The sequence below is a fragment of the Euwallacea fornicatus genome, chromosome 30, assembly GCF_040115645.1.
Source record: "Euwallacea fornicatus isolate EFF26 chromosome 30, ASM4011564v1, whole genome shotgun sequence".
Classification (NCBI taxonomy): domain Eukaryota; kingdom Metazoa; phylum Arthropoda; class Insecta; order Coleoptera; family Curculionidae; genus Euwallacea; species Euwallacea fornicatus.
In genome coordinates, this window is record NC_089570.1 from 2,108,343 (window position 1) to 2,121,605 (window position 13,263).

At 42.5% G+C, this 13,263-nt stretch overlaps 6 protein-coding genes across 6 annotated transcripts; 5 read left to right on the top strand and 1 right to left on the bottom strand.

Moving 5' to 3' along the window:
- Positions 1 to 509: 509 nt before the first annotated feature.
- Positions 510 to 1,550, top strand: LOC136347758 (uncharacterized). Its single transcript, XM_066298031.1, has 4 exons — positions 510 to 899; positions 949 to 1,117; positions 1,170 to 1,357; positions 1,410 to 1,550. The coding sequence occupies exons 1-4, from the start codon at positions 669 to 671 to the stop codon at positions 1,548 to 1,550; spliced, it is 729 nt and encodes a 242-aa protein (XP_066154128.1). The 5' UTR covers positions 510 to 668.
- A 1,549-nt stretch (positions 1,551 to 3,099) lies between these two features.
- Positions 3,100 to 4,247, top strand: LOC136347757 (uncharacterized). The gene is made up of 4 exons (XM_066298030.1): positions 3,100 to 3,439; positions 3,494 to 3,665; positions 3,717 to 3,907; positions 3,964 to 4,247. Exons 1-4 carry the CDS (start codon positions 3,209 to 3,211, stop codon positions 4,153 to 4,155), a joined length of 786 nt encoding a protein of 261 aa, XP_066154127.1. The 5' UTR covers positions 3,100 to 3,208; the 3' UTR covers positions 4,156 to 4,247.
- A 1,403-nt stretch (positions 4,248 to 5,650) lies between these two features.
- On the top strand, positions 5,651 to 6,889 carry Osi19 (DUF1676 domain-containing protein Osi19). The gene is made up of 3 exons (XM_066298000.1): positions 5,651 to 6,006; positions 6,058 to 6,274; positions 6,330 to 6,889. The coding sequence occupies exons 1-3, from the start codon at positions 5,842 to 5,844 to the stop codon at positions 6,632 to 6,634; spliced, it is 687 nt and encodes a 228-aa protein (XP_066154097.1). The 5' UTR covers positions 5,651 to 5,841; the 3' UTR covers positions 6,635 to 6,889.
- Positions 6,890 to 7,786: 897 nt separating this feature from the next.
- LOC136348006 (uncharacterized) lies at positions 7,787 to 9,056 on the bottom strand. The gene is made up of 3 exons (XM_066298500.1): positions 8,505 to 9,056; positions 8,234 to 8,450; positions 7,787 to 8,159 (listed from the first exon to the last, which is right to left on the bottom strand). The coding sequence occupies exons 1-3, from the start codon at positions 8,703 to 8,705 to the stop codon at positions 7,858 to 7,860; spliced, it is 720 nt and encodes a 239-aa protein (XP_066154597.1). The 5' UTR covers positions 8,706 to 9,056; the 3' UTR covers positions 7,787 to 7,857.
- Positions 9,057 to 10,027: 971 nt separating this feature from the next.
- Positions 10,028 to 10,787, top strand: LOC136348005 (uncharacterized). Its single transcript, XM_066298498.1, has 2 exons — positions 10,028 to 10,133; positions 10,188 to 10,787. The coding sequence occupies exons 1-2, from the start codon at positions 10,041 to 10,043 to the stop codon at positions 10,722 to 10,724; spliced, it is 630 nt and encodes a 209-aa protein (XP_066154595.1). The 5' UTR covers positions 10,028 to 10,040; the 3' UTR covers positions 10,725 to 10,787.
- Positions 10,788 to 10,923: 136 nt separating this feature from the next.
- Positions 10,924 to 12,070, top strand: LOC136348004 (uncharacterized). Its single transcript, XM_066298497.1, has 4 exons — positions 10,924 to 11,155; positions 11,211 to 11,430; positions 11,490 to 11,674; positions 11,801 to 12,070. Exons 1-4 carry the CDS (start codon positions 11,051 to 11,053, stop codon positions 12,041 to 12,043), a joined length of 753 nt encoding a protein of 250 aa, XP_066154594.1. The 5' UTR covers positions 10,924 to 11,050; the 3' UTR covers positions 12,044 to 12,070.
- Positions 12,071 to 13,263: the final 1,193 nt, after the last annotated feature.

Below are 13,263 nucleotides of genomic sequence, written 5' to 3' on the forward strand. Positions count from 1 at the left end.
GTCGAACGTTGACGAGGGCCGGGTTGCTCTGGGAAGATCCCGACGACAGCGAGGCGGAGGGGGAGGGGGGGGGGGATTGTAGTATCCTGGTTTTTTGTAAATAAATTTTAACTTTATGTGTCTTTTATCGTTAATTCCTTATTGAAATCCCTATGGCCACGGCCCAGAAACGGACACGCTGGGCAATCCTCATTTCTAAGCGGTCTTAAAGCTTGGAAAAAATAGCTCTACCGAAAACGAGCTTTTTCTAACATCTACTGTTTTTGCACAGCGAATTTGAGACCACCATGAAATGAAAGGAAGTTTGAGGTATAGATTCTATTAAACGTATATTGAATGTTCTCAAATCGTCTTTTTTTAAATAGTTGTGGTAGTACCTTCCATCCTGAAAGCTCCTACAACAATAATATTGAAATTATATCAGACCATCGCATCCTATCGAAGATTCAGCAAAAGTAAACTCACTTACTCAATAATTCGACTCACACAACAAAAACGAGTATAAATTTCTTCTTTCAATTGCATTCTCGCGTGGTCCTCACCAGACTCATTCCGATCACGTTCTTGGCCCCATATCGTCGGAATTGGTTTCTATTTCCGTGAATCAGTGTCTATAAATTCCTCTATGGCAATCATTATTGTCATTCGGTTTTTAATTGGCGATCACGATGGTCCCTTCGAAAATTTTAGTGGCCGCAGCTCTCATTTTTACCGTTTCAGCTCAAAGCCCTTCGGCAATCGATGTTATCCAAGATATTTTCTCAAGCTGTCTCAAGGATTTATCCATTAAATGTGCCAAACCTAAAGCTCTAGGGTGGCTTAGTGATGTTGCCGACAAGGAAAAAATACGAATTAGTGAAGACTTAGTTTTGGTGAAGAAGGAGGCTGCTGAACCTGTGGTTGGTTGAAGCTGATGTCGGTAATGATTCGTTAATACTGAATTTGTAGCAAGGTCGAGGTATTGAGGGAGATGTATTTGAGAAGTTTGAAGATTTCCTGCAAACTCATGAGTTAGTGGTCAATCCGCCAGCCATTTTGAACCCCAGCGGACCGTTGGGCACTTTGGTGCCTCGCTCATTTGAACCTGAAGAACTGCGAGTGCCGTTGGCCGTCACAGGTCTATATTAGTTAAAACCATTCACCCCAATTAATTGCTGAAAAATTTCCAGGCCGATCGTCAAAAATCGTCAAAAAAGTCATTCTGCCGTTCCTGCTGGGTCTAAAATTCAAAACAGCAGTCATAGTCCCATTGGCTCTGGCCTTAATCGCCCTGAAGACCTGGAAAGCGTTAACTCTGGGACTCTTGTCCTTGGTTCTCACTGGAGCTTTGCTCATATTTAAGATAACGAAACCAAAGGTTAAGTTCGACTGCAGAAACCTTCGCGAACGTTTATCAATGTTGATTTCAGACGGTGAATTACGAGGTCGTTCACGTTCCTCATGAGCACATAGTGGACCATCCTCCAGTGTCCAGCGGGTGGGACCATCCGGGATACGGAAGGCAGCTGAATTCGCAAGAAATGGCTTACAATTCTTATTTGTCCGAATGAAAAAGTTTTTTGTTTTGTAAATAGCTTATTTCATATCATTAAATTATTTTTCAATACAGACTGATTTCGTTTTCATTTTTCTCCCTTGAGGAACTGCAAAGGGTTGATGGGTAACCATTAATATCCAATGAAGACACGTCCATATGTGCCGATATTGAAGGTTTTTTTGGTGGTTCCGAAGGCGTTCTTCACGATTTTGAAGGCGGTCTTGATGGTTTTAAAGGGTTTCTTCGAACAAATAAAACAACACAATCTGGCGATGAGAACGGCAACCCCACGAAGTCAAGCGTAATTTGTTTCGTTGCACGTGGTAATATGACCGCCATAAGAAAAATAAAAGTTGATGATGGTGCGAGAAAATCGAAACGTTGGCCCGGAAATTCAACTCCACAGACTCGTTTCGATCATTAAAAAAATTGCTCACGGAAAATTTTTACAGATTTGGGAAAGAGAGGTGGTCTTGACCGACCAGTTAGGGCGGTCAGTTCTCGTTACGACGTCACTTTCGTAGTGGTCTAGGAGTTTCCTCATTTAACCGGCTTTGCAACTCTAATCGCTTTTAAGATCCCACCGCATGTAGGCCGCATGAAATTCTTTGAAAACTAATCAGAAGTTATCCTGACCTGTACGGCGGGTGTTGGGGACGGTCGGGGCGAAGTTTAATGAAGAGAAATGTAGGCAGTTTTATTCAAGTCAAAAATTCTGCAAAGGTGCCAGGTATCCGTAGCATTTGGCCCATGAGACCCTCTTTCGAACGTAATTGATGCATCGTAAATTCTTGACCATCTTAAACCAATGTCCGTTCGTACGATCTGGGTCAGTAAAAAGCCCTGACGACACTCACTCGTCCTTTTTTTTAGCCCAAAACTACCTTCGTGCATATTGCCCTAAAATGAATCGATATTTCTACTTGTTTTTACGTATGAAGATCCTGAGCCTCGATATCACTAACGGCCAGTTTCGGGAGCCAACCAAAGGAAACCAAAATGGTTTTCTCGGTTTTACTCTGAACTGGATTCGTGGAATGCGATAAAAATCAGGAATATTGGAATAACCGTTAATTTAGGCGATTTGGGGCCAGAGGGGGGAAGGACTGAAGCCAATCATAAAACAGTGGAAGAAATTGTGAAATCAATGGGAAAATTGGAAATCAGTGTTAGTTACAGATTTCTTGATTTATTTATTATTTCCGCACTCATTACTCAACTTAAGTTGGTAATGAAATAAATTGAAATCGAGTGAAGAAATCCAATTAAAATAACAAAAATAAAAAATAATAAGGGAAAAGGGGATTTTTTTGAAATTCTGACCAAAACCCTTTAACACAACAACGCAAATGTTAATTTATTATCACTTCATCAGAGAATCTTTAGGCCCCCATGTTAGCATTCATCTAGTTCAGTAGGCCGGCCCTATCCATATTAGCTCTAACTGTGTGACTCTAAAAATCACAACATCACTACACCATATAAAAATCGACACTAATTATAGCATGTAGCGATCGAGCCCGCATTTGGGCTCATACCAAATTCTTAATGAAAAACTGACTTCTACTTCCGTTTGTATAGTCTATAAAGCTTCTTGCATGTCAACACCTCAGTCATTCAATCACAAAAATCGATCGGATCGCTATTGTTAATCATATCCGATAGAAAACCATGTGGGGGTTCAAATATCTGGTACTCTTCGGGATGGCGAGTGGGGCCCTGTGCAATCCCTCCGCGGTGGATTTGGCTCAAGATATCTACAATTCATGCTTGAAACATTTCTCTGTGAGTTGCGTGAGACCCAAATCACTTTGGTGGATTAACAACGTCGCTGACAAGGATGCCGTCAAGATAACTGAGGATCTTGTGTTAGTGACGAGCGGTAATGGGCAGCAGGTGCAGGTGAGGAGTTGTGGTGTAGTCAGGAAGTAGTTTGGAAATAAAGTGTGCTTTCAGGATAGAGCGTTTGAAAATGAAAGCATTCTAGATCGTTTCGACAACTTCCTGCAAGGTCACAACTTGTTAGCTAAGGTACCATCTGTCTTAAGGGCAGAGGGACCTTTAACGAGCTTAGTGCCTAGGAGCTTTCTGCAGGCCGAACCTATCCAAGTGCCCCTCTCTGCAACTGGTAAATATGTCACATGTTGGTTAGCGGCAATTCTTAATGTGATCCTTGCAGGCCGCTCTTCCAAGCTTGTCAAAAAGGTGATCTTCCCATTCTTATTGGGACTGAAGTTCAATACCGCAGTCCTCGTGCCTTTAGCCCTGGGACTCATTGCCTTGAAAACATGGAAAGCGTTGACTTTAGGTCTAATCTCGCTGGTGCTCACCGGAGCTGTCGCAGTCTTCTCCAAGTTCGTCAAACCTCCAGTAAGTCCTCTATCACCGAGATTGGGCAATAATACTTACATGCAAATATTTTACAGCAATATGAAGTGGTCCACTACCCTCACATTGATACCCACCACATAGACGTGATATCGCCTCAAGTGGTACCACAACCATTGCCAGTAGTAGCACCGGCTCCGGTGTATGGAGCTCCAGCATCTGTATATGGATCTCCGGTATACAGACATAAGAGGGCTGCTGCCGAGCTGGCTTACAGGGGACAGCACTGATTTTAGTTACCGAGACGTTTTAATTTATTTTATTTATTTGTTTTGGGTGAAGAATTGAATAAAGCCTTACGTCAGTTAAATATCTTTGCTTCATTAACCCTGAGAGATAGAAAAGCGGTTAAAAGTAGCATAAGGCTGCCCTTTAAAGCACCACTTTAGTCGAGTATGTAGAGTGGTTCGGGTCGAACCAAGTATTGTCGTTTCGTCGACGGTGCAGAAAAATGTGGTATTTGGAAGATTACTGGATAAACATGTTCATTCCTAGACACCAAAAGGACCATTGAATGAGCGAGAGATTCAAGAGGGTTGAATGGGACGAGAGGAGAAGAATCATAAGTTACACATGAAAATATTTTTTCGATTTAGAGTCAAGGTGGGGGTTCCTGCCGGAGATTAGAATAACTGAGGCATAAGTTTCCAAGCCCATTCAGGCTCGATTTTACACTCTGGTGGTATGGACTTCCAGAGGAATGACGTCGGCATACCTTGAATGAATCGGTTTAAGGTATTTTCCAGAAAACATTCAATTTGCCAGGTTGAAAGCCCCCGTCCCACGGTTGATGGGCAACACAAGGCAAAGATCAGAACCAAACTGGTCTGGTCATGCGTTGATTTTTCTGGAAAGAGCTCTGGACCGTCGGTTCTAATTTTGGCTCCGCTTATTTTAAATTAATATAAACTTTTACGGAGACAAAGACGATCAGAGACTAGGCCTCCCAGAGGCGATGATGTTCTGAATAGCACTTCAGCCACCTACAGGGTGTGTCAAATAAAGTCAGTTCCATTGGCACTATGGAGTCAAGAGATGCGCACTTTTATGCTCTTCAAGATAACTTTGATACATAAATGAACAACTGCGATTGTCCAAGAACTATAAATGATGACCAAACCATCTCAGTAAGTTCCATGAAGCTGCGAGTCGAATCCAGAGTCGATAGATTTAGAGTAAGCTCGTGGAAGTCGCCTTATTTGGGACGCCCTGTATACAGACCTATTTCCTTTTTTTCTCGTCCTTTTAGGTTCTCACTAGACAGTAGTAAGGAAATAGATGTAGTCCATTGTCGGTAGTAGAATTGGCCTTTCGATTAGATATTTTTCTGCATTTGGTTCTCGATGACCTCTTGCGCCAGGTTATTTGCCGATAGTCGTCCGAAGAATCGTAATAAAAATTCTGCGTGCGTTATATGTAATGGAACGTTTACTTGAGAATTTAGTCTTGTAAGGCTAGTCTTGGTCTGGTACAGCCGATCTTGGTCTTCGTGTGGCTCCATATATCGAATCATGTGGTTGATCTTGGGCGTCGTACAAGACTAAGACTACTTTGCTCATATCTAGTCCCCAGAAAAGCCTAAAAGTATCATTTCCGAGTTCAAAGAAATCGATCATTTTTGCCTTGAACCTGAGAAACTAAAAGCAATATCGATCTACAAACCACATCTACACTTCGCTAGGTGCATACCAACTACCCAGCCGTCAAATACAATACCATCACGTCTACTTAACATGCAATCAATGCCCCCTTAGCTGAGCCCCCGGATTTAGTTAGTAGAAACTCTTCAAATGTCCGACATAAATTCCCCAAATAAGTGTCGACCGTATTACTTGAAAAATTTACTTCCTCTGGGTCAGCAGTATAAAACCAAAGGGTGTGTTCAAAATTGACCATTCGGTTACTGGTAATACGCAATGATGAAGCTTCTATTCTTGTTCGGTGTTGGTTTCGTGACCTTGGTCTCTGCCTCCCCTGCAGCTGAAAAGAAGGCTCTAACCTTTGAATCCGATCCAATTGAGTACCTTAAGGAATACGTCGTTTCCTTTCTGGAAGATATCCTGAGCAAAGATAACCACAAGGTAAGAGGGTTATTGAGTTGGTGTGTTTGGGGATAAAATTTTTCGCCCTAGTTCTCGGACGACGTGAAGGTGTCCAAGAACGCGTATAGGTCAGACGAGACGACCGGCCGCAGCAACGGCGACTATGAAGATAGGATCGAAGCCTACATCAAAGGTCACGACGTTCAAATCAAGCTTCCGGTTGTGGGGTCCGTCACCATGAACGCTAGAAATTTGGACAATGGTGAACTGGACTTTAACGTTAACTTCGGGAGTGAAGTTCAAGAAGGTTGGTACCCTCGCATTATCCCATCAAAGAAATTCTAACGATCTGAATATTCCAGCGCGCAAATCAAAACTGAAGAAGATCTTCATCCCAATTCTGGTCTTCGTCCTCCTGAAGGCCATGACTTTGGTGCCTCTAGCCTTGGGAGTCCTCACCTTGAAGGCCTGGAACGCACTTCAACTCTCCTTCTTCTCTTTCGTTGTAGCTGTAGGTCTTGCCATCTTCCAGCTGTGCAAGAAGTTAGCTACCGATCATGCTGTGCCTCAGGTATCGGCCCACGAGGCCTGGCCCGCTCAGCAGTATTACGCGAGGTCTCTGGACGCAGAGGCTCAGGACATGGCTTATTCTGCTTACCTTCAATGAAAGTAGAGCGCAGAGGCTCTGTAGGATGTTAATGTATTTTTTATTTATTGTGGCGTGCCAAAGCTTGTTACCTCGAGAATAAATTATTTTCTTCCATATTTAGCGTTTCACGTGATTACCCCCGTTTTTAGTTGTTTTTTGGGTCTATTGTAGAAGTTTTGATGTTGATAGATCGGTCTCAATTAATCCACTAACTTTAATGAAAGGTGAGATAAAGGAAGTCGTGGTACAAGCAATTGGTACAGTCTGTCCAGATTTCGCTGGCATTGTGAGTTGTTCATTAATATGAAGAATAGACAGTTCACACAACTGTGAAGGATCTTCACAAAATATATAAAGCCAGGTCGAAACCTCACCGAGTCCCCGTGACTCCAAGCTATGGGGTGAACCTCTGGTACCTCCGTTCTTTTGGTGCGGGGCGCTGGGGAGGTAAAGAACGGTACTCCATGGAGGATTCTATGTAAAATTCAGTGGCACAGGCCATTTTAATTTGACGTTCTTAGTTCTCGAGTTACAACCCAACATTCGTTTTTTAATGGCTCACCCTGTATAATATCAGAGTTATTGAATAGTCTCATTAAGAGGTTCCAAAAAATCAGAATTTAATGTTTTCTATTTTTTATCTTCGTTTCCATATTCGCTGGAAAATCTGTACACTGATATGGGTCACCTGAGCTATACAAAAATATGAGAATTGAACTTTTATCATCCTGAAAGTTATCCCAAAGATAGCTGGTTTGTGATGTTTTGTGATATGTGAGTTGCTGCTTCGAAATTAATTAAGGCCTAACGTGGGGGTATTGGCCGGATACCATTAAGACCTGTTTAGGGGCTTTGGAGACCCCATAGCAAGGGAGAAAAAATGTCTCTATGTCTCAATGATATCTCTTTCTACATTGCAGCCATTCTTATGTAGAAATTTTTGTTCTCTACATAACAGCCTCCCTACGTAACCATCATTCTTTGCGTGCTAGTTATTTGCCATGATAAAGCGTTCATCAGTGATTCTCTCAGTCGAAGCCGTGCCTTCCGACCAATTTACAGATTTCATCTATCTAGATAACACATAATCGAAACCTGGAAAATTTCCCAAATGAACTCCCCGATTTCCAGTTGTGCGTAACATCAACCCCCTCCCATTCACCCCGAACTCCCGTGTCATCCAAAACCAACTCTAACTCTCAAACAATAATTTATTAATTAAAAATCGTCTCAAATAACATCTACTGCGCATACGCAGAATAAGCCAAGTTTTGCGCTGCCCCATCCAAGGACCTCTTGTACTGCGAAGCAGGGGGGTGGTCCAAGATCACAGGAGCGTGAGGATCACCAGCCAGCTTTTGACACAGTTGGAAAATGGCCAGTCCAGACGCGATGATAAAGGAGAACACCGACAGCTGAAGACCGTTCCAAGCCTTAAAAGCTAGAAGTCCGATGAGGAAAGGCACTACAGTAATCGCCTTCAAAAGGATGAAGGTCAGGATCGGAATGAAGACTTTCTTCAGCTTGTGTTTCTTGCCACGTTCTGAAATTTGCATTGATTAGGTGTGATGTGTTGGAGGTTACATCGATTAAGCGTTATGCGGTAGTGAAACTTGCCCTCTATTTCAGACCCGAAGTTCAGCTTGAAGTTCAACTCGTCTTCATCGAGCTTTCGGGATTCTACAGTGAGATCACCTACGTAAGGCAGTTTGAACGTGAAGTCATTGGTTTTGATGTAGTTTTCCACAGCGTCTTCAACCGATCCTCCGGACCGTTTCGTGCTGACTTCGTTATCGTACCCGTTTCTGGTGACTGCCACATTGTCCGTTAACTGCTGAAATCAAAGGAGTGTATGAGGTATTCCTGATCTGATGAACACCCGATTTACTTCGAAATAGCTGCCTCGAAGGATGTTATCCAGAAAAGAAAACGCTTTAAATTGGAAACATGCAAATCTATCTTTCTCTGCACAACTATCTCTTAATTTCTCTACCGTGGGATCCAGTGCTGTTCCTTTCCAGAATTGGGGCTTTTCTTGGGGGGCGGCATGGGTGACGTACACCAGACACAATAATACCAACCACTTCATTTTTTAATTAATAAAGAAACTGGATGTAATGGAAATAAATAAATTTTTGCTTAGGTAGTAGTGACTAGAGGCTCTTTGGTTGAATGATTGAATGAAGAGTTGATAATAGTAGTAGGTGATTTATATTAACTGTAAACAAACGAAAGTCTTTTAATATTAATGAGGCAGGGCCTTAGAAGGACTTGTTTTACGGCCGGCGGACTTGGTAACGGTAATGCTCAAGTGGAAGGTGCACTTGAAGGATGTTTCAACATATTCTTACTAACGGATTTTTCAGTGCCATATTGCGCATACTAGAAGGGAAAAAATCAACGAAAAATGTAGGCGAGAGTTGGTTTGGTGCCCCCTAAGGCCCCCGAGGTGACGTTCGAAAGCCGAAACGCCTCCTCGGAATATCTGAAAAGCTGCAAATGGTGAAGGTTTTCTACCAAAGAAATCCATGGACCCACTGCCTAAAATGGTTCCCCAAAGTTATGGTCTCGATAGGGATCGTCTGAGAACTTGGGGGGCGATCTCTCGGACTCATGCAAAGTGCATCGAAATAACGTGATAAATTCCTTTAAAAATGTTGGTCTTGTGGGACCTGCGGACAATAGAGTCCGACCGGGGCAGCTCGAAGCTGGTTTTTCTGAAGCTTTGGAACCTTAATGATGTAACGTAGATGAAGTTTGAAAAATCATCATAAATGAGTGTTAGCTCACACCTCGTTAAGTAAAAGGTATTAAGCTGCCTGCCCAGCCGGGCTGTTGGGACTACTCCCCCGATCCGCACTTTTAATCCAAGTGCCCCCGGGGGCTTTAAAAAACGTCCAAGAAAAATTTGAAAGGTTAGCAAAATTGGCACCTCCCGCCTCTTTGGAATTTACCAGGATTGACGCCTCTCTTCGATTTCAACTCTTGAAATTGAGAACGTGCGTCATCCCGGTGATCCTGCCAGTTCCTGGAGACGTCGCATCATCCAACTGAGATTCATGCCATTCATCGTCCTTGCTGATAATCCTACAAACCCATTTAATTCTAACCTACTGCCATCAATAACTAAAAGACAGAAGAACTGATTCGGATCAAACGAAAGCAACATCGTCCACATACTTTCGTGTCCTCGCGCCTGTTGCCCAAGAATGCGCTCTGCATACCCAAATAAGCAGGCAAAATTAAGAGACCTTTCCTGGAGCATCCTCAATTATTTATCCAAAATGGGTTTATGAAAGCCACCAGAACCCATAACACCTTGTCTATGAATGAATTATTTTCTCCCCTACCTGAACTGCGGTATAAATACATATTAAGGGTGTATGGAATTTTATTCATACAGTTGAGGCCCGCCTTCGAAGCAATGAAGGTCTATTGTGCGGTTCTAATTTGCCTTGTGGGAGCTTGCGCTGCAGCGCCTAAAGTTGAGTCATCCACTTGGGACAACCTGATTCAGGTTAAAGAACTAACTTAACAGCTAAATTTCAGAGTTTTGAACCGTCATTTGCAGGTGGGCAGTGATTTGGAAGTTGCCAAGTCCGCCAATTCTGGAAGGAGCCATGGTCAGTCGCCTCAGGAGTACATCGAAAACTACATCAAATCCAACGAAATCTCCTTCAAACTGCCCGTTGTCGGATCAATGGTGACAATGCAGGCAAGGAACTTGGATGACGACGAATTGGGATTTAAACTTAAATTCGGCAGCGACAGTGCAGTGCAAGCCCGCAAGAAGTCCAAAATCAAGAAGATCTTCGTGCCGATTTTGGTCTTCATCCTCATCAAAGCCATGACTTTGATCCCACTGGCTTTGGGGATTCTCAGCTTAAAGACTTGGAACGCTATTCAGCTCTCCTTCGTCTCCTTCGTGACCACCTTGGCTATGGCCGTATGGAAGCTGTGCTCCAAAGTCAACGGCGATCATCCTCATCCTCAAGTGATACACGAGACTTACGATCCTCACCTCCACCACCACATTGCCGCCGCGCGTGTTGACCAAGTGGAAGGGGTGCAAATGGCTTATAATGGATACGCTCAGGCACAGAATTGATTAATTCAGAACTCCTGTGATTGTTGTTAATTTATTGAAGAAAATTAATTTTATTGTTTAAATTTCGTTTTTGTTTTATTGCTTCGTCTTGCCATGTAAGGTACTCTCAATTTCTTTGTCTGCAAGACGCATACAAATGATCAACCTATAATTCCGGTTCCATTCCTCGGTACCACTCGGTTCATCGAGTATTCAAAAACGGTCAGGCATTCAGACTTTTTTGCTCTCTAATTTTGTAGATGCACCACCACTTCTTTTTCGGTGGACAGCCATATAAATTAAGATTAGCCTATTAAATTGCCATTAGTTGAGCTTCGGTTGGAAAAATGGGCGGGTTAACTGCCTTACTGATTAGCTTACTAGCCGTAACAAGCCTCACTTACGGCTCTGCACAAAACTTCATAGATTCGGACTTAAAAGATCTACTGCAGGTGTGTAAGTGTGCAAAATCCCTAACGGAAGAATTCAATTGCCGAAGCTTTCCAGATCGGTGGGGACGTTAACGTGACGCAGGTTTCCGATGGACGCTCCGCAAGGCAACTTGGAAATGCATCTTTTGAAGATAACTTGGAGAACTTCGTCAAGTCTAACGAACTTTCTATGGAGGCTCCTTTTGGCACCACTGTAACCTTCAGCGGGAGGAATCTGGATTCGGGGGAAGTTAGCTTGAAGTTGCGTCTAGATTCCGAAAGCAGCGAGGTCCAAGGTATGAGTACCAAAAGCATTAATCATATCTAAAAATTTTAACATCATCTATTACTCCAGCTCGCAAGAAAGCGAAAATCAAGAAAATCCTACCGCCAATTCTTATAATTTTGCTCCTAAAGGCGATCACCTTCATCCCTCTAGCTCTAGGAGTGCTGGGCATTAAAACTTGGAACGCACTGCAGCTCTCATTTGTATCATTTGTTACCTCCATAGTACTGGCTGTATGGAAATTGTGTGCGAAGGTACCTCTCTCGGGCCAAACATTCTTGATAATCAATGAACTGTATTAAAAATTATCGAGAATTTTGGATGGAGTTATGTTCTGAGATACTAACAATTGGGAAATGAAATTTTCAAAATTACTTTAGTTTTCAGATCACCATCACGCCCCTCATATAATACACGAGGCGGTTCACGATGTGCACATTCCTCACGTGTACCACGATAACCATCACGATCACCACGTGGTCCATCACGATCATCATTTAGATCATTTTGATGACCATCATTATCATCACCACGACCCGTGGGAGCATGCGTACCACCGATCAGACGAGGGTGGCTCGCAACAGGTGGCCTACGGCGGGTATTCCCAAGAGATAAAAGCCTGAGGAGATTTCAGTATTTTGGATATTTTATTTATTTATTTATGTGTTTAGAAGAGGTCCTATGTTGTTATTAAATGTTTATGAAAACGTTTGTGGGGATTCTGTTGTTGTTTTTTAACGCTTTCCTATTTTGCCGACTTTGTATTTTTACTGGCGCTTTCTATTGGCAAATTTAGTCTAAAACTTGCGTATTCCGACACTAACGACCTTATTAACGTTGAATGGCCGTATAAGGATAATAAATCTATTATTTTTGCTTTAAAATTCCTAACGAAAACACATCTAGGCTGGACGGCACCGCGAGGTGAAAGTATGTTTTTTCTAGTTGGGTCTTATAAGGGATGTTTACGCAGTCCACCCTGTATCCTTTTTAAAAATTTAGATATGTCCTTTACCTAGTTGCAAAAATGGAATTAGTTAAATATTGACACACCTATTTATTTACATCTCAGTAAGGTGAGCCTCGATTGCAAATATATGAAGAAAACTCATTGTTCAACATCCTTTCTTCATGCGAGGTGGTCCGTAATGACATGTTTGCATTACAGGATATGATCACTATTATGTCCCTCAAATAAAACGCGGAATAGTCCACGCGAGTATAAAACAGGAATCGAGTTGCTGAGGTTTATTCGGGGAATCCCTGGTCGTCGCCGAGGTCCAACCGGGAAGCTCTGGCTGGCGTTGAGGTCTGAATGGGAGATCTGATGATCAAAAGGAAGAAGAAGGGCTCTTATTTTTCACACTCATAGACATTTTTCAGCTGTATCGTTTCTTGATCGATGTCCAATATCACATGCGTATGTATCTGAAGCATTACGAACGATATTTGTTTTGCAAAGAAACAGACCGAACATGTTCTCCATAATCGCAGTCGGCAAGCTGAATTTAAAAAAAGCAAAAATCCAAAATGGCGCCGATAAGCAAAAAGAAAATTGATGATGGTTGCCGAAAATCGAAACGTCGGATTTCAAGTGCGAATTGGCCACGATCTATCAGAAGAAAAGTTGCTTCGATGAAACGTTAACAATTTTAAATTACTTCGGCAAATAAGAGGAGGAAAAAACGTTTAACTTTTTCCAAAAAATTTTCATTTTTGTCATTAACTCTGAAAGTCATCGGAATTTTTCAGATGTTGAGTCGGCAACTCTTGAACTTCAACCTGCGCCAATTTTCCACGATTTAACGGACATCGTTCCTTTGATGGTTCCCGAGATCCCTTG